The sequence below is a fragment of the Corvus moneduloides genome, chromosome 9 (assembly GCF_009650955.1).
Source record: "Corvus moneduloides isolate bCorMon1 chromosome 9, bCorMon1.pri, whole genome shotgun sequence".
In the NCBI taxonomy this organism is placed as follows: Eukaryota; Metazoa; Chordata; class Aves; order Passeriformes; family Corvidae; genus Corvus; species Corvus moneduloides.
In genome coordinates, this window is record NC_045484.1 from 15285778 (window position 1) to 15313474 (window position 27697).

Consider the following 27697-nt stretch of genomic DNA (forward strand, 5'->3'; position numbering starts at 1 on the left):
TGTGCTGTTGTTGCACCCAAATAACGAGGAGCATCAAGAAACAGTACTGGCAAGCAGTCCATCCATCCCCATGGCTAAAGACTTAACTTAAAAGCATAATGCAGCTGTGCTTCCTTTTGAGACAATAGTCCTGATGAGAGAAGAACTATTGGAGATTCTTAATTTATAATTTAAATTCTCTGCCCTAATGTCAGCATGGTGGCTTTTCAGTATTGTTTCACATGAATAGGTGGAAGTGGAGAACCAGACCCACTTTCTTAGATTCTGATTGAGTAATAGGTCTGCTCAGAAAATTCAGAGTGAAAAGTACAGGTCAAATCCTTCCTGAAGCAGCTAAGCAGGGAACTATGTTTGACCAAGTCCAGGCTGTCTCTGCTTCTGCATGTACTGGTGGCTGGGAGCTCTGTGAGGAATGCTGTATTAATGAATGAATGTTGCTGAATTGGAATTCTGGAACAATTTCTACGCTGCATTAGTGTGTGGGTGGAAGCAAGTGAATAACTGAGGCTGAAAGACACAGTTCCTTTGTTTCACTGCTGCATAAAATGCCAATACTGAAACTGTGTGTGGGCAGAAAGAGGGAGGCCATTCATGACCTTTCATGCAGTTCCTCTTCTGCATCACAGGTTTCAGCTGGTGTGACCAGTAGCCAAATTACTTATCTGCTGTATTCTTGTTTGGTACCTGGGGAAGCCCTCCCCTCTCCTCACTTTATCATGAATCAATACCACAAGAGCATACCAAAGCCAGTGTCAGTTGATACATCCTATGTATTTTCACACTCCCATGTCAGCTGAGATACTGAAAATTTGCTTCCTTGCTGCTTGTGACAAGGAGAATATGTACAGATATCCTGCCGGGTTTCTCTTTCCCTAGTCATCCCTAACCTCTTCTACACCAGAGATCAGCTGTGTCCGGAGAACTGAGTGCTGCTGTGTTGGACTATTAGCTCCCCAGTGGCATTCATTCATCTGCTGTTAAAAATTCTGCTTTCTAGTGTATGCAGGACTGAAGTTTTCAACACCATCACCCAAAGAATGGTTGAAACCTGTTGGAATGTAAAGTCTTTCTGCTGTATTTTCTGTGCTGATGTAGAAAGAGATGTAGTTCTTTGTATGCTGGAAATTAAAGAAATTGAGCATTGGTTAGAGGAAGCTTGAGGAGATCTGGTGTTAAATACCACTTTTGCTGCCCTCTATATAGTTTTCTTGTTAGCAGTAATTACAGGGATACAAGATCATCTCACCAGAGCTGATTTACAGCTATGACGAAAGAAAGTGCTGTGAATACTTCTTTCAGGTGAAAAAGATGCAGAAAAACCAATCTAATAATTTTAGAGACACAACAAGAGAATTATTTTCAGTGGGAATTGAACACTTCATTTTCTGTGGGAGGTAAATTGCTTCATTCCATTAGCCCTTCTTGATAAGCAAGTTGCTTGGGCTGGAATTATGCATGGTTGAAGTGGAAGTTTCAGAGCCATAACTAGACCCTAGATCTATGGTTGTCTCAATCCTCAACTGTGATAGTTCATCTCTAGTTCTTCGTGGTGCTCTGCCCTCTGTTTGCCTGCATATTTCTGTACACCCCTTCCCCCTGCCTCTGATGGCACAGAGCTGATCAACCTGAAAGCAACTTGTTTACAAAAGCCTGACTGTTGCCAACAGCTGGCTGGAGATCTAGGTCTGAGCTGCCTGGGAGTCAGGAAATGACACACAGAGCTGAAAGCTAAACCTGATCAAACAGCCAGCTAGCTGAAAAAATAATTTGGACTTCATCTTGCCTGCTTTGGCCAAACAGTGACACATTGATTAAAAAAAGAAAGTATTGAAGTTTCCCTCCAAGAGCCTGCTTTTTTGAGTCGTTCTAAGATAAAGATAAGAAACTGATGTTAAAACACAATAAGAAGCTCAGGAAAGATTGGCAGCAGCACACCCTACCGGAAAAATTGGGAGGGCGGAGGTTTGATGTTTTTCTAATCCCATCTGTTCATGAACATCATTGAAATGCAGTTACAGTTTGTAAATAACAACTCTTTTTTTTTTTCCTGTGTTTATCCTTCTCAGAGATGTAAATGTCACTGTTTCCTCATTTCACAAGTCAGAGCAAGGTTCCCAGGCTGCCTCCCTTGTGCAGCCCAGCTTCATTGCAGTTGACGCTGCCTGACAAGGACCACACTAAATGAGGTGTATATGGTTAAAAATGCTGTTCTTATCACACACATCCCCAGGACGTAAATGACCGAGCAAATAAGCAAATTATTTCACTGACACAAATGAACTTAAGTCCAATTCAGTTGTCCCAATTTGAGGGAGGGCAGGGATGTGTGGCTTTGGAGGTTTTTTGCAAGACAGACTGGATCTGTCAGTTGAATTCCTTCTTTTGCATTCTGCCTCTCTCCACACTGTCTAATTTGCCTTAACGATACCTTTATATAAGTACAGCTCTAGTGTTGATAGTATCTCTCAGATACTTCTAGAAATTCACATCCCTTTTTTGCATCATAATTCCAAAACACAATCTGTGTGCAATTCAGATGCCTTTCTTTTTTGGTCAACTGCAGCTCCACAAGCTGAAACTCAGGGCAGTCATGGCAGATAAAATACAATGTTATTCTAGACCTCTCTACAGCTGCCTTTCATATTCTTGATGCTGACTTTCCATAGCCACACTTGCACTTTGGTTGATAGCTTCTGACAGATGAAGCAATTAATGAATAACTTCTCAGTCTACTTTGAATCTACTCTCCAAAGCAACTGAATTAATTTTTTTCTCATTCCTCTGTGTTTTTAAATATTCTCTTCACAGGCACTACCAAAGAAATCTTAGCTGCTAACTATAGGAGATTTGCACATATAAAATTTCGATAATGATTAATTTCTTAATTTGCTTAGATAAGAAATAAACCTGCACCTACGTCTGACCTGGTACAGGTGTGGTGTGTTTTTTCGATCCATATGTCTTAAAGACTGGAATGCTCAGCAGATTATTTTTCTAAAGTAAATTATTTTCTGGGTAGATTTTGACAATTTCTTTATTGTGCAGCTTATTAAATTCATTTAGTCTAATGATATTATGTCAGTGCATAGTTCTTGTCTGAAAGTCTGTGTTCATCTCAAACACAGTAGGCATTAACAGTCATCACAGTGTTCTGAGCTGTTTTCCTTAAATTTGTACTGTGAAAGGAGATGGACAGAGGGTGGGAACATTAGCTTGTGAGCAATTTCCAGTGCTACTTTTTATTATATTGCCATGTATTCTGTGCTTCCCACAGCCATTATTCACTATCACTCTGCACAGCCATACAGCCGGGATTTACAAAGCCATTGTACATTAAACACACCCATCTACTGATTACCACTTCTAATATAAACACAGAATAGAAAAAGTCCAAATTTTTATCTTTAATGTTTGACCAATAGGAACACATTGGTTTATAGTTTAACAAACGTAAATGCAGAATAACTCTATAGAAATCAGTAGATTTACATGGGATTTACACTGTTGTTCCTGAGCAGTATGAAAGTTTCATAAGAGTAAGTGAATCATTGGTTTGGTTGCAGTTTGCCTATGGTGTCCCTAGCTTGACTCTGAAGGACATTGCTTGCAGTGAGGTACTCCTGGACCGCTTTATTATCTTCAGCAGCCGAAGAGGTCTCCCTTCTGTACACAAGGCCATGTGTGCCCTGTCCCAGGACAGTCTACAAAGAGTAGAAGATGTCTTGTATGCAAATGTTGATTTCTTTAAGCTATTTCGGCTGGTAAGTATTAACACAATTATCCTGCCTTACGTTGTCATTTTTATTTTGGCTTATGTTTTGTTGCCCTTCAAGAATTTTTTTTTGTGATACTTCACCAGTTTTCCAAGTGGTCTTAGTAGATTTACCCCTGCAAACATAAGGTTATGGATGTGTGATTGTTAACCTACCACCAGCAGAACACTAGACAGTTCTGAGTATGTTGTGGGATGAAACAGATTAAATTGGCAGTACAGCAGAACTAAGAGATTCAAATGCAGTTTTTAAATCAAAGTTTGTGTGGAAATATTATCTGGTCTTTCCAGTCTGTGTAGGAAAACAGTGTGTGGCAAAACCTACAGGAACCTTGCTGAGGATTCTGAAAATACCCAACACAGCCCATTCTGTCTTTGCTCCTTCCATCATGACAGAATTTTATGCTGCAGTCAAAATCATGATGCAGCTTGAGTTGGCATAGCCCTTTTAAAAACCCCAAACAAACAGATTAGGAAATTGTACTGGTTTTCATCACTCTTTCTATAAAAGCTTTTCCTTACCTCTGTTCATTTTCATTGCCCTTCTTTGTCTTCTAGTTTCTACTGTGACCTTGCTATAAATAAACCACATCTACAGCCTTGGTTTAGTATGAAAATATTATGCCACTTCATATATATGTATAAATATAGGTTAATATTATTATTTTAAAATATATAATAAAATACAAATTATATCAAATTAATAAATACATATATATAATGGCATATGTTTCTAGTATTTCATTTGTATTCTGCACACTGAGGTGGTGCTTGCAGGGAACTATTCATAAAGACTCCAAGGTCTCTTTCCTCATAATAGCGAACTTTGAGTCCATCACTGTGTATGTATCTTTCATGTTTGTTTTCCCTATGATCATCCTTTGCATTTTTCAACACTCAATTTAATTTGCTGGTTTTCACCTCATAATTTAACATCATGAAACCATCACATTGTCAGTTTGCTTTATAGGAGCAGGCAGGATATATGAAAAACTCCTAAAGTTGCATAGGAAGTATTGATTGGAGTTCTCTGCCACAGTAGTGTAGCATCAAGATTAATTTAACATGGATTTTTTTCAGCTCTGAGTTGCCCAGAACTGGGAACAGAGGATGCCAGAAGCTGTAATTGACACACCAGCAAAACACAGTTTGATTATTGTAGCATTGATAGTCAGTCAATAACATATATCCAGTGATTTTACCAATCCTGATAAGAATTTGTGGTCAGCTTCTGAAAGCTGCTATTTTCCATTTCTAAAAATACATTGTCTTATGTTTTCGTATATCTTATGCTTGCTGGAAGTAGCAGAGATTTAATGCTACAGTATTTCTAAGATAGAGTTCCAGCATTTAAGGACTTCATGTGAATATTCACAATATACTGCCCAGCTTTTTTACAGGTTTACAGTTCCTGTTCCTCAGAGTTTCAAAAAGCCCAGGTTAAGGCAGGTGCTCCAAGAACCCTGTATAATCTCTGCACAGACTGGTTCCCCTTAGGGGACAAGGAAAAGTGTATTTTGAAGCCCTGTGTGTATTCTTCCTGCCTGAACCACAAGTCACAGATCAGAATACGTTAACATGAGCTTTCCATAGAAACTCTTGCCATTGTGACTCCCTGCCAGGTACCTACACAGTGCAGCTGTCTTCTGCTTTCTTAACCACCTACTGACTGAAGGGAATGGCAGGCAATCAGCAGGGTGTATAGGCGTTTTTGGGAAAGGCTTTTTAGGGGCTTGTCTCATAAATATCACAGCCTAGCTATCTACAAGTCCAGCTTTACGTTTTGTTCTAATAGCAGAAGAAATGCCTGAGAAAGACTCAAGAGCACCAGCTCCAAATACATATGTAGTTCTTTAGACAGCTGACAGAGGAGGATGCAGTGATGCAAACAAAGTGGTATGTGACAGCACGCTGTGGTGTCACCTGTTTCTTTTAAGTCACTGATAAATAAAATGTTAACTTCTGCTGAAAAGGCAGTTTGGTCAGTCTGTATGAGCCTGGGAAAGTAATGGTTTCTATCAGGTTTGACAGACAGTGAGGACCAGACTGTCTTCAAAATCAGGGAATCTCTGAAGTATAAAGTACTACAAATCATTTACCTCTGTAGCAAATGGGGCCTTCTGTATCAAAGCTTTGCTATATTTGGAAGTTACCAAGAGTCTGTATATCTCACTGAGAGAATAGCCTCTGTGAGAAGCAGCTTCTCAAATGTCCCTGTTCCTGCATTCCTTCTCCATTTCTGCACCTTTTGGCATGGTGGGCTTAGATGGGCAGAACAAATCCCAAGATATATTTTAAGTGGCCTGTGTTTGTTTCAGCTGTGTATTAGAAAGAACATTTCCACAGGCTACTGTGTGAGTCTGCACATGGGTACTGGATTTGTGGGCCCATGAGACAGGCTTATAAGATATTGTTCCAGATAACTCAAAGTATTTGAGCTACAGAGATGCCATTTGGATTTCTTCTCATTGTTATAGCAGTTGTCATGTAGACACTCATCTCTACTTTTTATGTATCCACAGCTTCCCACTGTGTTGGACAGAAACTCACCAGGTGCTGACCTGAAGGCCTGGGGGAGGGTGCTGTCTAATGTCTCCCAAGCAGTGCAAAAGGTAAGTGGTCTAATAATAGATTACATCACTTTCCTGCATAGCTCATAGTCCTTGTTTTCCTTTGTTGTTTAATATTCCAATTACCTGCTTTACCAGAAAGAAAATAGACTTGCTGGGGAAGAGCTGATTCCATAAAAAAATTCATTCTTCTCTCATTACAAAATAAATGTGGACATAAGTATTGGTAATTATGAAGTATATTCTTTTCTCCAGAAAAGATATGAAAGAACAAGAACTGAAAATGGTGCCTGTGACCAGGACAGAGGAGATAAGAGGATGAGGTTCTGACTGCATTCATGTTTTACCATCTGGGCACAACTATGACCTCACCAGATCCTTACCTGCTTTGGGGGCTGCAATTAACCAAGTCTTGTCTTACTGCAGCTAGCCAGGAAGCCAAGCGTTCAGGACCTTTTGATGGTTCTGCAACCATTTGTACAAGACGGAAGGCCAGAATCCTTAAGCCACTTGGTGAGTTCCCTGTCGGATCTTTTCTGTGGCTACCCAGAAGGAGGTGGATCCAGAGTGTTTTCCTTCAACTGGTATGAAGATAACAACTACAAAGCTTTCCTGGGGATTGACTCAACAAGGAAGAAATCTGGTTATCTTTATGATAATACAACCAGTAAGTTTTTCCACCAAACCATTAAGAGACTCCTGATAGGTGCACCTTATATTCAAATACTAGGATCAAATGTTGATTTTGTAAAATAACATTTTAAAACAGTTGATTCAGGAAATTAGAGACAGGTGAAATGATTTTACTTCATACTTACTTCGTAGCTAGAAGCAGATGAGCTCAGGAATTGACAACTGACAGAAATATGCATTTGCTTTTAATATGGAGGCATAAACATATGCATGATCATAATTAAGACAGCCCCTCTATTTTATCTTCTATTATATGCTACTGATACCAGGAAGAACAAGATGCCCCTGAAGAAGGTTCCGGAAAAGACAGAGCGGCATTCTGGAGTTACTTTTCTCCAAAATATTTTTCTAAACTTTATTTTTTCTCTTTGCTGGTTTGATGGCCTGGGGCACAGGAACTTAAAAATCTCTCCTTTCAAATAATATTCAATTTGATACATGGTGGCTGTTACCTTCCTTGCATAAAAGTACATATATTTTGTAGCAGTAATGCTCTACAGCATGTTTACATTTTACATAGAAAATATTGCAATTCAACAATTTTTGTTGCTTTTATTTCCTCACTTCTTGCTATTCTAATAGGAGAGAATGCAAAGAGGAACCGATTTTATCTTTTTTACCATTTGTTATTTTATCTTTTTATGTCCCCTTCTGTTTGCTATTTAGTTTTTCTTGACACTGAGCTCACCAGCAGTTTTTTCTGTACTACCACCCATGTTATAGCTGGTGTTCTGTGTCCCTTCTTCTGTGACAGATACGGTTACATGGTTACAAAGTACAGATGAGCAGTTTGCTTATAGAGACTCCTACCTTCCACTGTGTTGATACTTGGCTCTACTTTTGCCTGAGCCTTCCAAAGACCTTTAAGAGGCCCAATACTCCATCTCTTCAGCCAGGAAACAAATTAATTGAATGCTATCCAAGTAAACTAATTACTTCATAATGCAGGGGTAAGATAAAAATATTTGCATTAAAATGTTTCATTTTAAATTATTGTAGTAACAGTTCTGAACTGTTCCGGAGTTCAACATCTAAGCCTGCAGGATCAGCTTTGTACCAGTATCAACTACAATACAAAGGAGCTATGTCATTAGGAGTAAAGCAAATAAAGCTCAAACTGCTCAGGAAGTTCTGAGCTGTCTCGTTTCCTTCCATTTGAAATACCATGTAAATAACAGCAACTTTCACATGGTTATTTATGCTTGCTTTTCCAATTTCCATAGTGTGTACTTTACAACCCCAATGTCTACTTAATAGTCTTTTCTATCCATTCAGACATTGTACTTCTGCACTGCAGAATGTGCTTTAACTCATTCAGATTCAAACTGTCTGTCCTGCCAGTAAAAAGTCCTGCAGCATGTTACATATGATAGGATTTGAGTAGGGTTACATAAAGACTGTCTTTCCTTCTTTCTGTCTTCAGCACCCTTTTGTAATGCATTGATCCAGAACTTGGAATCAAACCCTTTAACCAAAATAGCCTGGAGTGCTGTGAAGCCTCTGCTGATGGGAAAAATTCTCTTTGCTCCTGATTCACCTTCTGTACGGGAAATCATAAAAAATGTAAGAAGTTCTGAAATACAAAAATGTATATTTCCAAAAAATGGCATCCCAAGAAACAGCTTTTGAAAAACAGTGACCCAATTACCTCAGACTAATGCGATTTTTTTCTCAAAACTCCATTTGTTCTGATGGTTCCCAGAGGAAGAACAGGTACTCTGTTTAAAATACAGGAGACAGGTCTTCACTGATTCATCCCATTTTGGTCCATGCTACATGGTTTTTCCAGCTCGCTCAAGCAGCTTTTTGTTGGCATGATTCCACATTTACACTAGTAAATATATTTATATTTATATTTACATTTACGTTTACGTTTATGTTTATATTTCTATTCATATTCATATTTATTTTACAGAGGTAGGAACATGAGCAGCTCTATGCCAGTAAATATTTAAATGGGGCATCTGTGAGGCTTGGATAAGCTTATTGAGACCTAATAATGAGATATTGCAAACCTATAGCAACATCGTGGTTTAGTATTATATCTGTTGAAATCAAGAAGTTTTTTCACTTCATTAAAATAGAATGGAGCCTGGACTCTTCAGCGAAATGCTTGAAGCTGGGTGAAATGAATCCGAGGAGTTAAATCAAGGTTGCATATAACCCAGGTTTGGGCCACCTCAGCAGTTCACTACTGTAAACATCAGTACAAGGCATAGAACTGCTGCTCACAGTTCACGCAGAAAAACATCAGATTTACAGCAGCTCAGCATTTCAGGTCTTAATATCTTAGCTATGGGATTATCTGTCTTTTCCAGCTGCCTTCCATTCATTCATCTACCCACATCATCATCTTTCTTTTTAGTTCTTAATGGAGAGAAATAGTCAAGGGGAAAAGTTAAAAATAATTCTACCGAAAATCTAAGTATTTAAAGGAATTGAAGTTAACTAGGATTCATGTGTACTCTTTCTTCCATTACATATACAACAGAATTTTATCCTAAGTGACTTTGATCCTGGCTGGATTTTACAGATTCTTTTTCTGATGGTTATTAAAATTTCTGCTGTTTGAACAAGTTGATTAAGTTTTGAAGGTAAAAACTACAGCTTTCTAAGTTAGGGGTTCCCCTCTCACCATATTCTGGATGGATCATAAATTCTGTCTATCTCCTTAGATACTAACACTCTTTTCTGCTGTTTTTTTCATCAGGCAAACTCCACTTTTGAGGAATTAGAACGCCTCCGACTGTTGACCAAAGCTTGGGAGGAAGTAGGACCTCAGCTGTGGTACTTCTTTCAAAACAGCCTGCAAATGAATATGATCCGTGTATGTTATAACTTATCAAAGATCCTCAGTAAGAGCAGCCTTTCACCATCTTTTATTTTTATTAATGGAGAAGGCAGTTAATTTGAAAGGTTTGGCCAGAAGTACATCCTTTGCAGCAAGGAATCTGTGGCCTTTAAGTTTGTTGGTTTGGCTGCTGGGCTTGGTTTGATGGCAAATCATAGATGCATTACAGCATCCCTGTGGCAAAACCTCAGATTTGGGCAGTCAAGAATCTGGCTAATGACTTCTTAATAAAGACAGCAATTGCTGCTTCCCTGCCTCTCCAGAATATCTTTCAAGAACAGACAACTTGATTTCCTTGGATTCTGTGTAGGCAAAGAAGGCAGGAGAACCATATTTTTTCTGGGCCAAACAAATTTATTTTGGGAAATTGCTTATTTCTGCATAATTTCGATTTGACTTTGATTAGCTGTAATTACTATCTGTAGTTAAAGTTTATAAAGCGGTTCATACTAGAAAAAACATTTCATTTCCTCATTTTTCTATATTGAATTAGACATTTATAACATTTATCCTCTTGCTTACAAGGAGAAAATGCAATACATAGTCAAGGAAAAATTTCTTTTCGTCCATTCTTCAGATCACACATCCAGTTATGCAATTACCCGTCTGTAAAATTGATTCCTTAGCATACCCTTTTGTCCTTGTTCATGTGCTGAAAGAGTTATGGAAATGGAAACCTTCCTAGCTAAAGAGGGCATGGAAACACAATTGTTGTAGCAAAGCTGTCATGATGTTTCTTCAGGACTCTCTGAAGCACCCTACAGTGAGGGACTTCCTGAACAGCCAGATGGGTGCTGAAGGCTTCACTGTGGAACACATAATCAACTTTTTCCACAATGGATCTTCAAGGAGCCGGGAGAAGGGAATGGTGGACTTTGACTGGCGGAACATTTTCAGTGCTGTAGACCAAGTTCTGCGTTTGCTCAGTCAGTATTTGGAGGTAAATTCAGCCCTGCCCCTTGTGGGAATAGTTGTAGAGGATATCTTAAAACCAGTTAGGCAGTACCGGGCTCTGTGGCAACAGACAAGAAAGTTAAAATCATAAAATCTTCGTTTGTTTCAAATTGAATCTCATTATTAAAAGCATGTGTTTAGAATAATACAGAAGCACAAGAAAATTAACACGTATTATTATGAAAGAAGTTCAATCCCATGATCCTCAAATGCTTTATTCAAAATGTTGGTTGAATGTCTTGAATACATTTCAATGCTGAGAGACAGAAAGTGAATTCAAAACCACAATGAAATGGTTTTTTTAAGTATTAATAACCAACAGGCCACTAACTTCAGCAAGATCAGGAGCAGAGAAACTTCTTTGGTAAGTCCCCTTTCAGGTTTTTAAGGACCTAGACAAAATTCTGTTGAAACCTATGAGGGAGTTTCCACTTGTTCTGTGGTCACTTCTGAAAAGATGTCTGTCTCTTTCCTGGAATCTGTACCTCTCTTCTCTAGCGTGTTGTTTCCAGTGGTGCCTTCTGAGGATTTTTGAGAGAAAACTAGTACTAGTTATAGGCAACAAGACTAAGCCTAACTCCTAATTTCAATCTAGTTCAGTCTAAAAGACCATTTTTCCCCTTCAAGGAAGCAGGAACTAAAAATTCATCTGCCTTCCCACAGCTAGTACAAGAAGGAACAATAAAGGCTTTGCACAAAGCTCTGCTGGTTCATTCAATGATCTTTTTGCATCATGTTAGCAGAATTATTTCTTGTCAAACTGAGTGAAATACATTGCATGCAGCAGGTCAGTGCTGGAACATCAATAATAATAGAGCAGTTACTGTACCTGGTAATAGATCTTTGTGTCCTAATATTCTTTGTAATGAGCTTATTCTTTAAAGTCTGCTGTTTACACCGAGTTGAACGACTTGAGAATGTTTTCCCACTGTGCCAGACACCATGGCAACAAATAGCTCCCTTTGGGGAACAGCCGGCTCCTTACCACCATAGTATGCAATGAGGACAGGTGTGTTGCCAGCAACTACCTTTGGAGACTCCAGCTCTCTGCTGCAAATTGTGATGCAGCTGAGAATCCCACAAATTATGCAGTGGCTGCTCCTCCTCACCACCCCAAGAATTTCCTGTTCTTCCCTTTGATTACCTTAGGCCACAGAACAGCTAAACTGTTAGTGAGAGCTATGCGGTCACCTCTTTATGTTTATTATTTTCTGGTTTTATCTTCCAAACCTGTTCTTATTATTTTGGTTTTGGTTTTATAAATTTTCACTGAACCATTTTAAAGTGTTAAATAATTACTGGGAAAAGATTTGAAATAAATTTTCCCAAGTGGTTGATAAATTAATTTTGATACAGTGAGGTTTATGAAGACACAAACTGAGTTCAAATTCACTCGGAATAAAGAAAAGCCTAGGTAGAGCATACAGCCTTTGTTTTGAATGCAATTCAAGTTAAGGGAAATAAGTTCTAGCTTTTGGCGCATAGACTACTATATAAAATCTCTTTTCACTTTCAAATTGTGTGAATTATTGCAACACTGGTGTCTTAGCCTATGTTTTTATACAAGCTTTGGTTTCACTCTACTCGTGCAGAAGATCTAAAAGCATTTGTGTTTTCTGTTTTGAACACTTGCAGCTTCCTTCACTGGACCCCTGGATAAGAGCCTATGCTGCTCCTCAGCCCTCTCCAGGCACTGTCTGTTCTGCAGTGAAAATCTAGACAAGTCCAGATGTTTGTCAGTACTTTACCACAGATTTCCCTGAAAAGCTGTCTGAGTTCTTCTGCAGCTGAAATAAATATCTTGAAAATAATTCCTCCTGATAAAGAAACAGCAAATAATCCTCCAGATCCTGCAAAGAGACAGTTCCACGGGAGGGGTTTGTTATGCAGACACTGCCACTTTCACAAGAAATAAACTGAATTCCTGAATTCAGTTAACACCATGTGGGATAAATATATCCCCAAAAAATTAATGCAACATGAGCCAACAGTCTGATTTTATTTCTCTTCTGGCATGAAAATCAGAGAGTTTTCTGCCTTATTTTGCTTTCTGATATGAAATTCTACGTAGTTTAGTTTTCTGAAACAAAATGGAAAATGAACACCTACAAACATCAAGAAGAGTAAAGCTGCAAAATAATGTTATTAATTTAAGCACTGTTATGTTGTGAGTTAAAAATATTTTTTCATGTAGATCCCATTGAGCTGTGATAGTTCAAGTTTTAAAGGAAACAGAGCATGATTCATCACAGGGAAAGGTTAAGTAAAGGAGTCTTTAAGATTAAATAATAAGTTACCAGTATGATCCCTGTGATGTGGACTAATTTTTGGTTATTGGCTTGCAAGAAGTGATTGAGAAAATAAGATCAAACAAGATAGCGTGTTGGAATTTTATGAAGCAAAGGAATTCAATAAGTATCTTTCCAGTCCATCAGGGGTTAAATACTTCTACTCTCTGATAATATTTTGCCAGTTCTGAAGGGCAGAGGCTAAATATACAAACATAAATCTATAATTTTACAGACAACTAATGCTAGAGTTTAGAGCATTCACAATCTTTGTCTTACAATGCTTGTTAAATAGGACTTAAATGGAGGAACATAAAGAACTTAAGTTTTTATGAATTTTTGTCTTGTATACGGATTGATTAGAATACATTTTGTAGTAACGACAGAGACTAAGAAAGAAGGCATTTTTGTATTGAGATAGCCAAAACATGTTAACTTAAGCCAGCAGGTAAATCACATGTCAGAATACAGCAGGGACACAATATGACCAGTAAGATAAATCAACTACTTGTCTGGTGTTACATAGGAATAAATGTCGAAATACCTAAGAGTCATTAAAATTTAAATGTATGCTTTGAGTTTTCCCAGTGCTTTACTTGACAAAGTGCTTTTCATCTGAAGTCCACAGCCAATGTGTTTTTCTTACAGATCAGTCATCCTTTGGCTCCCTAGTGTTCACTCAGGCACTTCCTAGGCTGAAGAAGGGAGGAGAGAGTCAACTTTTAATAGTTTCGTCATAAGCTTTTAAAGCTGAAAATAGCTGTTTCAGTTGAACCTACTTTCCTTTTCTGCTTTCAACCACTGATGTTTTCTTTAATGTATCCCTCTTACTAGTTTATTCCCATGCAATTTTTCTCTTTGTACTTGTTTGTAGTGCTTGACCTTGGATAAATTTGAAGGTTATCTTAATGAAACTCAACTGACTCATCAAGCCCTTTATCTGCTGGAGGAAAACAAATTCTGGGCTGCTGTGGTTTTTCCAGACCTAGAACCTACAACCAGAAATCTCCCACCACATGTGACATACAAGATCCGAATGGACATAGATGCAGTGGAGAAAACAAACAAAATCCAAGACAGGTACTTACCTGATAGTTCCTTCTCAGTTCTTGCCTGCCATAACATGAATATGAGAGACATAAGGGTGTTAGAACCTGCATTGGTTACATGCATGAAATCCAACTGTATTTGTTAATAGTTACTCTGCAGTGCAGCACAGAATCCATCTCCAGTTACCAGGTACTAACATGAATGGTATCACTCTTGTGACAAGCCAAGCAGTGGGTAGGTGCAGGAATACGTGGCAAAGGGATGACTCTGCTCAGAATCTGTTCAGTAACCTGCTTAAATTTTTAGTTGGCTCCAACATTGGGAAAGACAGGCAAGGAAGTCCTACATGGATTGTGACTCAGCTGTCTTCCACCTGGACACCAGAACTTCTGTGCTTTTCCTCCTCAAGTCCCCACCAAACAGACTCACTTAAAGGGATATAATTTCTCAGGATATAATGATATCTGCAGAATATAATGATATCTGGTAGTTGCAATCCAGTTTGTTTCAGTTTAATCTCCAAGGATACCATATTCCAAATGCAGTTATTTCTATTCTAGAACAGTTACTCTGCTACATGACTAATTTATGTATACTTTTGACCAAAATTACTATTGCAAGTCAGTGCAGAGAAAATGAAAGGAAAAAAAGAGCCTTCCACTTTCTTAAGCAATATGGTCTGATAGATCAAAGTCTAGAAAAGGCAACTCCAGGCAGTGCCCTTACCATTTCAGTTGCTAAGATTATTTAATTTATTCATTAATTTCTTTTTTTATTTTCCACACAACCCTTCCCTAAACTCACTGTTTACCCAAATGATTTCCATGTGAATTTTCTTTTGAGGTACTGGGATCCTGGTCCAAGAGCTGATCCTGTGGATGATTTACGTTATATCTGGGGAGGCTTTGCGTATCTCCAAGACATGATTGAGCGTGGGATTATAAAGACCCAGACCAGCACTGAAGTGCCAGTGGGAATTTATCTCCAGCAAATGCCATATCCATGTTTTGTGGATGATGTGTGAGTAAAAGCAGTTTGTCTTAATTCTGTTGAATACTTAGATTGCTGGATGGTTTAAGATTCTCAAGCACCAGAATTAACCCTAAGTTGTGAATGTACTAAGGTATAAATGCAAGAATAATAACTGAGACATAAGTGAATAAATTTGGTTTTTTCCTTATCCTGTCATGACCCAGACGCCACAAACCACCTTTGCCAAGATTCTACCCCTAATCCCAGATCTGGCCTTCGTTGCATCCAATGTCCAGACCTAAAATGAACACAAAACAGTAGCCCCTTAAAAGCAGCCATTTTCTTCCAATTTTGCATATTGCACAAAATTCAAAAAACAGTCTAGTACTTTTTGGCCTTACTTTTCCAGGCAATAATAATAACCTAACCTAAACCTTCACACTGATAACAGCCAAGAATCTATTGTCAACAGGGCATCCCAGACATAATGTTTTGACCCCTAACAGTGTCAGCTCTAGAACTAACCCTGTGGTTACACAGGACCCAGCAAGAATATGATCTTTTAAAAATTTTTTATGTAACTAAAACTAAGCCTTATGCTATAGCGTATGACCAGTGTCTGGAGCAAAACTGAACACAAGCACTGCCTTGTGTTATAACACACACTGTCTCCTTCAGTTAACTGCCAAACCCATTTAAGTGCAGCAAGTTTCTTTTCCCTAATGACACCTCTAAAACCCAGCCTTCTTTATGTCCAAGAATCATTTCTTAAAGAAAAACTTAACAGAATGTGCTTGTCCTAATGGAATTGGCACCTCTCTTGATATCTCTGGAAGCCTTGAAGAATCAATCAATCTGGTCTCAATAAGGGTACCATCGAACCCTAACCCTAAACTTAATCATACCTAGTTATAGCTGTAGATTTTGGTCCTTGAGCATACCTATAGGCCTTGCAGAATCCCAAAGCAACTTAGGCTCTTGAAACTCTTTCATTCCAGAATCTGAACCACATCCTTAAACAGGATTCCATTTTTAACTACGTGTCTAGTATCTACAGTCAAACTGGATACACGGTGTTGGTTTCTGTTAACCTCAGCCTTTTTCCTTCCCTTGTGGATGCTGAAGTTTTCAAAAATAATGTGGTGTTCTTTAACCTTCTCCCTAATTCCTGTCCATGGCTTTTATGCAGATTGACTAGTTTTTGTCTTAAGTCTCATGATTCTAGAATAGTGTTCCAGGACTGTGGCTGCAGTTCACTATTGAGGGCACCAGGAGTTTCTTTCTCTGGTAAAAAGCAGAGTGAAGAAGCTAAAGGATAAAGGGCTGGTTTGTTGTTCTGTAACAAAAAAAAAAGAGACTCTGCTCCTGGGAGTGGAGATTTCATGGCTACATGGAGGCAGAGGGGCTGTGGAAGCTGTGCCCCCCATTAGCACTGCCTGAACCAGCACATGCTCCAGATTCAATGAAGTTGCGCCTCTTCCCTCTTCACAGTGTGCCTGCTCTAATGCTGCAGTCTGTGATACACCAACTGTCCTGGTATACTTTCAACTCAAAAAAAAAAAGGCATTAGAGAAATCTTTTCATAGTTCTGTCAGTGTGCTCTGTGCAGGCAAATGCTACTACTTCTGATAAAAGCAGATTGCAGACACGTAGATTGACCTGTCATTCCCATCAGTCATTGTATGTTTGTCTGACAAAACATCACCATGGCAAGCCTCCTGTCTATTTCTTCCCCACTGAGAATACTGCAGAGGCAGAAGCCCCTTCTGTGCAAAAGTTTTCTGAAGCCTGCAGTAGCCACATGCAGTTCAGGGCTGATATCCAGACTGAGTGATGGCTTCTGCAGAGACCCTGCTTAAGTATGGTAAGTGCATCCTCGTGGTAACCTGTAGGCAGTGCTGTGCATGGCCTAGTGCTGATTGCATGTGTCCACCAACAGGCAGAACTCAGTGTGCCCCAGGCCGTATCACAAAAGCATGGTTTTATTTCCGCAGACCAGATTGCTCTTCAGGAATTTTTTGGGGAAAAGTGAAGATTTCCCCTTTGTTTTGACACTGACGTAGCTATGATAGCATATGGCAAAAATGTAGTCCTATAGGGCTCAGATTTAGGAAGCTGAAGACTTTTTGCTCCTTGTTTTTTGGGAACTATGAGCTTTTAGCCTTTAAATAATCACACCGGATTCTACAAACCCCATAATACGTAGCAGTGTGAATTAGTAGTGTTAAACAGCTCATGTAAGTGTGAACAAGTACTTGAGCCTGAGTAACAAAACCATCCACATCAATCCTAACTAGGGAGAGGGAGATGTATTCCCTCATCTTCTTCACAAGATAATTCCCCCAGCACAGCAAGGCCATCAATGCCAGGGAGACATTTTTTATGTTAATGTGTTCCCAGACCCAGCAAAATAAAGAGATAAACAGTGCAGCTGACAAACTGTGTCCTGCACAGGACCTTGCTACTTAATAACTACTGTAACTATAGTGTGTGTAATAGAAAACTGCCTCTGGTTCGCCCCCACATTGGGTGCCAAGGACTGTGTTGAGTTGACCTTGACTGGATGCCAAGTGCCCACCAAGCCTCTCTATCACCCTCTTCCTCAGCAAGAAGGGAGAAGAAATTAAGATGGAAAACCACTCATAGGACAAGATAAGGCTCTTTACTAAAGCTAAAACAGAAAATATCCCAAAGATTTTTATTCACTACTTCCCATCCAGCAATGTCCAGCTGTTTCCTTGGAAACAGGGATTCAGCATGCATAGCAGTTGCTTTGGAAGACAAATGCTGTCAATATCAAATACCCCCCACTTTCTCCTCCTTTTTCTTAGATGTTATATCTGAGCAGACATCATACACAATGTGGAATATCCCTTTGGTTGGTTTGGGTTAGCTGTACTGGTTGTGTCCCCTCCCAAGACTTTGCCCACCCCCTGCCTAGTGGTGAAGTGGGAATGCTGGAGAGTCAGCTCTGATGCTGTGCCGGCACTGCTCAGCAGTAGGAAAAACACTGGTGTGTTATCAACACCCTTCTAGCTCCCCATGCAAAGCCCCAGCACTGTGAGGGCTGCTATGGGGAAAATTATCTCAGCTAGATCCAATACCCTGAGTCATGGTTTGCTTGAATTTCAGCAGCCTTTCTGGCAGCATCTGATGCTTTTAATGGTTAATTTGTTTAATTCTCTTGTCAGTGAATCTTGGGAGCAGAAAGACAGCGACACTCCCAAATTGTTAACATTAACATATGTCTTAAAATATCCTTTGTAGATCATAGTAAAAGCATTATGGTAATTCACTGTGAAGAGAGGTGTATTTTCATGAGGCACCAAATATTTTGTAGCCTTCAATAACCCTTAGAACCTCTTTGTAAAATAGAAATAACGTTTATCTATCTCATGGGAATGCAGAAACCATTACTTTATTAATATTCAGGACGCTTGTGAGGTTTACTAGTGACATGGTATTGATGTTTAGACTGAGAATTTACAGTTCCGTATTTCATTAATGCATTCTTCCCCACTCCTTTTCCTTTTCATTTTGCTTTTCCTCTAATACTTCTCTGTTTTACCTAAATTTAATTTATTCCTTCTTGCTTTGGTAGCTTCATGATCACCTTAAACCGCGCCTTTCCCATCTTCATGGTGCTGGCTTGGATATATTCAGTCTCCATGACTGTGAAGAGTATAGTGCTAGAGAAGGAAATGCGTCTGAAAGAAGCTATGAAGAACAGGGGTATAACCAATGGCATGATTTGGTGCACTTGGTTCCTAGACAGCTTTTTCATGATGGCTCTGAGCACATTCCTCCTCACAGCTCTGATTATGGTAAGGATTGCTGCTCTCAAACTCTCTGTTGTGTTTGCACTGCTGATACCAGTTTGCTGTTGAGAAAGAATAGTAGCCATTGATAGGGAGATGTGAATGGTGGAGGCCTGTTCTGATCACAGCACGTAGCAGGCACATTCTTCAAAGCAGACCTCATAACAAAATCAGCATTTGGCAGAGACAGAACAATAAATTCACTAGTAAAGATTTATTGTGAGGTCCCTCATAGAAAGTACAGCAGGCTGGTTACTCTGTGTATTGTGTCTTCTGTAGGCAGATGTAGATCTCCCAATAAATAATAATTGTTGCTTTAAATCAAAGAGGTAATAATTTGAAGAATTTTAATCTTGTAATTCACTATATGCAATTAATTTTTAATATCCAGTACTTGCCTGCTTAGAAGCTGTGCAACTATTTCAATGGAAAAAGAGACTGCAAGAACAGAAAAACCTAAAAGAAGAATCCACCTTTTGCTTCAGTGATTCAAAATTCCTGTAATTTTTATAACTTTTCAGGACAGTTTTGATGTTGTCTCTGAGGACCACCTATTGTCTCCCCTACCTGAGAACCAAATTCTATATTGAGAGCTTGCTGCTATATTTTATCATATAAATGTGTAGCATTTTGATAAGGAAGACTGCTCTTGCATCTTTTCTGATGTGGGGGACTGATATTGGTATAAATACATAGCTAGAATTCAAGCTGCTCTGTCTTATCAGCATGTCCTGATGAGTTGTTGTAGTTCCTGGTGGTTCCATTGCAGCTTGGGTGGATAGAGAAAGCTTACTTTATTTGCCACACTGGTTTAATTAAAAATCAGGAGGTAATAATATCAGAGAAGAATGTGCTTGTACTTATAAGTCACTTTCTTTCCCAGATTTCACTGTGCCAGTGTGAGACACCTACATTATCATGAGACACTGCATCACTGTTGATAAAGAAATCAGTCTCTAAGGCCCAGTGGGATGTTGCAACAATGCTGAGACCTATTTATAGCCTTAAAGACCTATGTGAGCATTATATAAATTGACCTAATAAATAGGTCTCAGCATTGGTTTTAAGGGCTATGTAGATAATTGGCAGCAGTCCCTGCTCTTCTTGAGAGGGAGCATTTAATCCACAAAAGCCCTAATGAAGAAAGGTCGATAAAAGTTCAGCCAGTGGGTGAATTAATACACAAGGATCTCGGAGAAACTGCACTTGGATTCCTCAGCTGTGATACATTTCTGTTTGAATAACATCCAGGTGCAGAAGCTTTGTAATTTTCCTGTGGTTTTATTGTGGTTTTTTTTAAAGATGTGTTTTGCAACACTTCCATACATTGTCTTTTCTGCACGTCAAGCCAGTGGATTGAGGGGATGGTGGGAAGAGATAAATGAAAGTTTATGGTAATATTTCAAATAAATGCATGAGTTTCCAAGCAGGCAGATCTTGCTTGGAACCACTTACTTATTAAGACATGGACAGAATGTCTATTTTCAATCAATTATGATTTTTATTCAGTCTGTTGTACTAACCTGAAGTCACAATCCAAGGGCAGGGATAAAGTTAGATGAAGGATTTGTTATTGTAATGACCTCAGTTGTTGAAACTAATACCTGGGAGAGTTAGAAGTCATATTAGGTAAGAAAGACTGGCTTATTACTCATTACATGTTACACGTCGATAGCAATTCTGACCTTTTATGCTAGCAGAAAGCTGCAAATACTTGTAAATTTTTCTGTTTTCCTTTTGCTTACAGCGTGGACAAGTGCTACATTATAGCAATCCATTTCTCTTCTTTCTATTCCTACTGACATTCACCACAGCCACCATAATGCAGTGTTTCTTGTTCAGCACCTTCTTCTCCAAAGCAAATCTGGCAGCTGCCTGCAGTGGAGTCATCTACTTCACCTTGTACCTGCCCCACATCGTCTGCTTTGCCTGGCAGGACCGTCTGACTGTTAATCTGAAGATCCTAGCAGTAAGCCTTTCACTGGTTCTATGGCATCTCTGCTCAGCTTGTCACAGTGCATATGTGAATCACAAAGTATTGCACACCTCTTCCTCTTGGCTTTTTGGACTCAGAGAGGGAGACCTCTAAATCTCCCATAAATAATTAAGGATTGCAAGTGTGTAAGCCTTTAGCAGGCCTAGTGCAAGAGATCTCTTCATAGCTTTTAAAAAATTCAATAAAATTTATTTTATGTTTTGAATGCCAGGAAATTAGCATACTGTTTAAAATGTTTTGAATACTTCCTTGTAAGTCAAAGCAAATCTAACTTCTTGTATGTTTAATAAATATGAAGGCAGTTCACAAAATGGGGACAGTTAATTTTCACATTTTTTCATGTGCTATAACCTAGTTAACACCCTATGTCTAAGGATGAGAAGACCTCAGGTTCGTGTTCCTTCTTTACCTGAAACATAGAGTTAGGAATTAAACCTAAGTGCCAAAGCTCTGAGAATTACCTTCCATCTAATAAGTTGTAGACATTCTCCATGCAGTGCCTCCTTGTTGGTTCTCTTCCATTTTAGGTAAGATGCTTAAAAAGTCTGGGGAGCTGGAAACTTCTTGCTGTTTTTTGAAATGGAACCATGGTCTTACAAAATTTTTTCAGGCTGATTTTATGTTGCCCAGTGAGTCAGGAAGGGGAGCAGGTGTATGAGTCCAGTCTCCCCATTTTTACCAAGCATTCTAACAACATAGGTAAAGGAACTGTCTTCTCTCCTTGCACTAGGAAATATAAGGAAAAAGGAAGAAAACTAAAACACTTCAAAAGCTATAATTAAGTGTAAATATGGCTATGAATCAGCTTTCTTAACAGAGGTACTCTATAGGTATAATATATACCTTTTTTAGTTCTACCAATTATGCAATAATGTACAAAACTTCATCCTGTCATTAAGTCAGGAAATGAGTAAGGTTGGCCTCTGACAGATTCTGATTTAGGAAGAAATCTTGAAACTAGCACACAGTTTAAGCATAAAAGCAACTCGCTCTTCATCTTAAAGTGGAGGAGGAGACATCCATGTAAGAAAGGATATTTGCTGGCCAGGAGCCATGAATATTTCTGTCTATTCCTATACTTTTGTCTTATCTTTGTTGTTCAGAGGTTAGTTTCTGAACAAGAGCTAATTACAAGAGATAATAAGAGCAGGCTGTGCATTATGTAGAGGGCATGAATTAAAAATTTAAATTTTTAAGGGCAAAGAATGTATTGCTGAAAACCAAAGTTTCTTTATTTAGTGCTCTAAGTGCCATATGATGATACCTCACTGAGACTTGCTGTTGTCCCCTCACTTTCCTAAGGTCTGGTATTCCTAAACTATATGTCCTGTGAAACAGCACTGTAGCACTTCTTCCTCTGTTTTTGCAGTGCAACATTGAAGAGGATGTTTGGATACTCTACCGGTTAATTAGTTTGTTGTGTGAGAACTGGCTAGCAGACATGACAGGGGAAGTAATTGTGGTTTTCCACATCCTGAGCATCTGGTGTACTTTCTGTCATGTTACTCATAGTTGCCCTGCCTCAAATGCTCACAAAATATTTTGTTTCTCCTAGAAAGTCAAAGGTGTACACTGCAAACTTCTAAATGCACCTATGGTATTTTCTGAGCAGACATTAATGAAGAAAAAAAACAATCTGTGAAGGTTGCCTAGTAGTTAAAGGAAGTACAGCCAAGGTTGAATTCAGTCTACTATGGCTAAATACTGCTTAGAATTGCAGAGAATTAAGCATTACAGGCCAATACAAAAGTGTAAGAATTTTTCCCATGATATTTGTTAGGCAAATTTTAAAGCTCAGTCCCTAAAAGTCAGAGGTTTTTTTGTTTTGTTGTTGTTTTGGTGGGTTTTTGTTTTCTTATTTGTTTTTGGGGTTGTCCCCCTGTCAGGGTTGAATGTCATTTTTCCTTTATTCCAGAGTTTGCTTTCTCAAGTAGCTTTTGGGTTCGGTACGGAATACTTGTCACGCTATGAAGAACAAGGTCTTGGCCTACAGTGGGGTAACATCAGAACCAGTCCCTTGGAAGGAGACGAATATAGTTTTCTCTTTTCCATTAACATGATGCTTTTTGATGCTTTTCTTTATGGAATACTGTCTTGGTATCTCGATAACGTTTTTCCAGGTATGTCAGTTTCTTATTCATATAAACTAGTGGCAGTTGCTGTAAACTGTGTTAGCCTAATCGGTCTCTGCTTATTTCACTGTCAGAAACAGGGTGTTTGATATTATAGACTGTGAATCCTATCCAGTTTAGCACTAGTGGTTTATTAAGGGCTTCCACTTTTCTCTCTTTCTTTTTTCTCTCTCCTGTTTTATTCCTGAAAAGAATGAAAAAGGAAGAAAGAGTAAAAAGGAGGATGCAATTTCAATCCTGTTTTGTAATTTAAATGGAAAATAAATCTACAAAAACATCATCTGTTAAAATCTGATTTCTGTACATACTTTTCTTTTGAGAAGCTTCAACCATTTCTAGTGAGATTTCTTTTAATTTTTAAGAATATAGATTTAACAATTCTAATTCATATATGTACTTTGGCCACATTAGGCAAACTGTTTCTTAAAGGATGGTACTGTTCCCTAAGACACATGCTGTGTCCTAGGCAGTTGTGAAAGTCCTGCGTAGATTTACTTTTTTTCTAAATGGAAATCATGATTCTAGTGTGAGTTCACAAAAGGATTTTCTTTGTTATCAATTACAAAATTCTGGAACTTTCAGTGTGAAAAAATGGTTTGTCCTACTAGCTTAAATGGTTTATCTTGCTTCATAATGAATATTGTTACAATAGAATAAATGCAAACTCTCATGCTGTACAAGCAAGTGAGCTTCTTTTCATTAATTTATTGTTCCTGCATGTGAACTGTAGTTCCAGAATGTGTTCTTGGCAGATGGCTATTTTTTTTCTTTTTCTTTTTATTTTCTGCAACTCTGTTTAAAGAAGAGTGGACAATGGTCCATTTCCATGAACACACCAGGAATTTAAAAACAGGAGTTTCTTTATTCATAGATACAAATTTATTTTTTTCTGTCAGCACTTTACACAAAAGTAACACCTTTCAGGGCTTCTAATTAGAAGCTTCACTTCCTCCCAATATTTGCTCTGAATGTCTTGCTGTCTTTCTGCTGCTCTGTTCCTGTAGAATTTCTCATAGTGTTTCTCTGTCACACACATGCAGCCCTGCCAAATCAATGCTGTAGTCTTTGAGGTTACTACAGGAGTTCCCTGGATAATCCTTTGAACTCTGTGGTTCTAGTCCTGCTCAGGTTTGCTCTGAAGCCAACCACCCATTGGCACAATGGCACAATGGGTCCTTTGGCTATTTGAGCATTCTGCTCCGTAACAAATATCACTTGGATTTTGCATTAATCCTGAATAAGAAGCTGTTGTTTTAACCACCAGTTTCAGAGGGGAATAACTCAGACCATAACAAGGCAAAGTGTTTGTGAATGCAGACAGAGCATTTCTGTGCATTAATAGGAGTACAAGTGGTTGGCTGAAACACAGGTAGTTTCTGTTTATTCACAAATAAGCAGACACTTTCATAAACAGTGGTTTTCGATTAAGAAAACTGACCATCTTTCAATGAGTATCACAGATTCCCCTTGCTCATTTTGAATGTTCACAAAGATGCCAGTTTTAAACATAGAAGCTCAAATTCCTGCATTCTATAAGTCAACATGATCCAGGAAAGCAGTGTTGACTTCTAGTAACTCTGTTGTGACCTGATGAGAACTGGTAATGTTACTGCGCTGTCTCTTATCCAAACTGTAGTAACCTTAACTAAAAAAGCCCATTTTTGCTTAAGAAGAGGATTACTCTGTTGTCACTTTTCCTGAAAGGCTGTGTGCTGAAATAACAGTCAAAGTGTCTTTTCTCATTACCAGTTGTGAATTCTGCTCCAAGGGAATAAGTGTAAATTTAAAAAGCTTTTCAGTCATGTCAACCCTCAAGTGTTAAGTGGGCATCAAAAGAAAGTCCCTGAGTGAGGCTAGGATCCCCTCTTAAACAGTGAGCCACTGCCTGGTTGGTAAGGATTCAGGGAATAGCTTCATTCTGTAACTAAACCACATTCTACTTTAAGAGAAGGTAAGACAAGTCACATCATATTTTCTGAATATTTTACTGCTGTCCAAAAGAAAAAAAAAAATCTGTAAACAAAATCTGTCTGTCAGGTACTTGGTACATGGTTTGACCTTCTGATACGCAACACTAAGACTGTAAGTGTTTATACTCAGACTTTGCTTAGATGAATTTGTGCCTCCTCCGGCATGGGATTATGAAGTGCACTTTACCTACTTATTTTTGTTTTAGGGGACTATGGGTTACCACAGCCTTGGTATTTCCCTGTGCTAGAATCATATTGGTTTGGCTCTAGAAGCCCAGAAGCTGAGAAAACAGCAACTGCTGATGGTGAGTTCTTTTAAAACTTTTTTAGGAATAGCTTCACTGGTCTGCTTAAAGGTGACTGTATAACATTTCCATTAGCTGAGCTGCTGCAAATGGTGAGAGACTGCCATACACTGGGAGTCTTGGCAAGTGCCTTTGAATTTGGAGTGGTATGCTTTCATTAGAGTCATTAGAGGTGAGTCACTGTTCCATCGGAGAGCCTTTAAAGCCTGGTTTAACAAACAGCATCAAATCCCCATTCTGTAACCAACACCTTTTGAGACATTCAAGGAGTTCTTATTGCTCAGCAACCCATTCATGAAATGTTAATCTTGCACTGAGGTTCCCTACCTTTCTAAACCTAATTCTTTTCTATCTAGTTTGACACTAATTTAAGTCTGTTTACTTTCAGTTTCTAAGCAAGATCATAATCTATGCCACCCTTGTACCAACTTGAATAAGCTCAGTAAAGAGCCAGCAAGTTGATTAGGAGCTGGAGCATGTAACATATGAGATACAGAGGGAGCTGGGTCTGCTCAGCCTGAAGAGAGACAGCTAAGAAAGAGCTAGACTTCTCAGATGTGTCTAGTGGAAGGATGAGAGGCAGTGGATATAAGTTGGAAAGCAGGAATTCTGATTCAATACAAGGGAAAAAAAATATTTATTATGAAGATGGTTAGAATATTGGTACAGGTTGTTCAGAAAGGTTGTGAAATATCCATCTTTGGAGATAGTTGCCATGATCTGAATCGGCCATATTTTTTGAGGATTGAACTGGAAGTCTTTGGAAGTAATTTCTGATCTAAGTTATCCTATTATTATCTCAAGTAACCTGATTGTGCTGATCGTTATTTCATCCTCTCTTCTACAAACATTGTCTTGGGTTTTATGAAGCAGGGACAGTTGGAAATGTCATCTCTGATTAATTCCTCAGTAGGAGATTGTGATTCTTACCTATTTGAAGAACTTCAGTGGATCAGCTTACTTGAACAACTGTAGAACTTTTCACAACTCGTATCTTTTCTTCAAGGAAAATACTGAGCGTTTTCTTTATTTATTGTAACTGGTTAATGTACTGGGAGGAAAACAGGATAAGAAATATCAGATAATGTAAATTCATGCTGGAAAATGAAGCTAATGATGTCGGTACTTTTAAAATTTACTTCTATTGGTGCACTCTTGTATCCCCCCACTTTGCCATTATAGGTGATGCAGTGAACTTGTTTATGTCACTATTTGTGCACCAGGTAATTTTATACAGCTTTGTGGGCTAGAATGTCTTATAGAAGAAAGCTATGGTGAAGTTTCAGAACAAAAATAAGTCCTAAGCCATCTGATAAATTACAGTTGTGCTAGTTTCACTCTAGACTGCCAGCTTCAATTTGTGTTATGTAAAGAGTCTCTTCAGGGGCTCCTACTTTCTTCCCGCTTCAAGCCTGATCCAATGTGACTGTTTTCCTTCATGCTAGCAATGTCTAAGACCAAATTGGAAAGCCAGAAATTCTTGTTTAGAAGCTAATACCAACTCATTTATTCTGGCCTGGTGCTCTTAATCTAAGTAGCAGTTTAGCAATTTGCTTTTCACTTAACTTTTAAATTTTGTTTTAATTCCTCTCACTCCCTGTACATCTGGGAGAAGTTTGTATGGCCTTTCTCTTCACGTGGTAAGAACTTGGTCTAGAGCTGCATGGACAAAATGTAAAATATGTACCTCATATTAGTCAGGATCTTACTCTGAGTCTACAATTTCAAAATTGTCAGTTGTTTTCCTTAAATATCTGATCTTGACACCATGAAGCAGATTTTAAGCTAGATGGTTTTGAATGCTTTATTCCTAACCTGAGTAAAACACTGATGGTTAATGCCCTTGAAAAGCTCAAGGCTTAGGACTATCTCCTTTTCCTCAAAATACCTCTAGAGATAAGAGGATATTAAATTTTTGTTAATTAAATCTTGGTTACTCTTGGTTTATATAGAAAAAAGTCCAGAGTCAGAAGGCTGTGTGGATCAGAAGACCATGGAAAGGGAAAAAAATGAAAGCAGACCAAATAAATCTGAAGAACCTGAAAAAACAGAAGAAAAGAGTGACAGCCAGGGGAAGAAGGATGGTAAAAACAAACAATGTAAACACAAACGAGAAAAAGAATCCGGCGAGCAGGGGAAGCCTAAGACAGATGTCCAGGACAAAGATGAAATTAATAGTAAGGAGAGAGAGCAACCTGAGTACTTCTGAGATACTATACTCATTGTACTTCATGACAAACTAGACATAGGAGTGATTGGAGCCAAGCTACATGAGCCAGTAGGCACCCAGTAGGTGATAGCATGTAACTGCCAGAGCTAAGCACAA

General features: G+C 38.6%; 1 protein-coding gene across 9 annotated transcripts in view; it reads left to right on the top strand.

Moving 5' to 3' along the window:
- Window positions 1–27697, top strand: part of ABCA4 (ATP binding cassette subfamily A member 4) — a 78044-nt gene that overhangs the window by 18040 nt on the left and 32307 nt on the right. For 5 of the 9 annotated variants that reach the window (XM_032117981.1, XM_032117987.1, XM_032117984.1 and 2 more), the window contains 13 exons: window positions 3564–3761; window positions 6295–6384; window positions 6769–7009; window positions 8459–8598; window positions 9746–9862; window positions 10629–10826; window positions 14003–14208; window positions 15022–15198; window positions 18752–18974; window positions 20716–20937; window positions 22880–23084; window positions 25273–25371; window positions 27324–27548. In XM_032117981.1, coding sequence (XP_031973872.1) covers window positions 3564–3761; window positions 6295–6384; window positions 6769–7009; window positions 8459–8598; window positions 9746–9862; window positions 10629–10826; window positions 14003–14208; window positions 15022–15198; window positions 18752–18974; window positions 20716–20937; window positions 22880–23084; window positions 25273–25371; window positions 27324–27548 — 2341 coding nt within the window. Of the gene's footprint in view, window positions 1–3563; window positions 3762–6294; window positions 6385–6768; window positions 7010–8458; window positions 8599–9745; window positions 9863–10628; window positions 10827–14002; window positions 14209–15021; window positions 15199–18751; window positions 18975–20715; window positions 20938–22879; window positions 23085–25272; window positions 25372–27323; window positions 27549–27697 lie in introns of those variants that run through there. The other 4 variants (XM_032117986.1, XM_032117988.1, XM_032117989.1 and 1 more) reach the window with 4 other exon arrangements.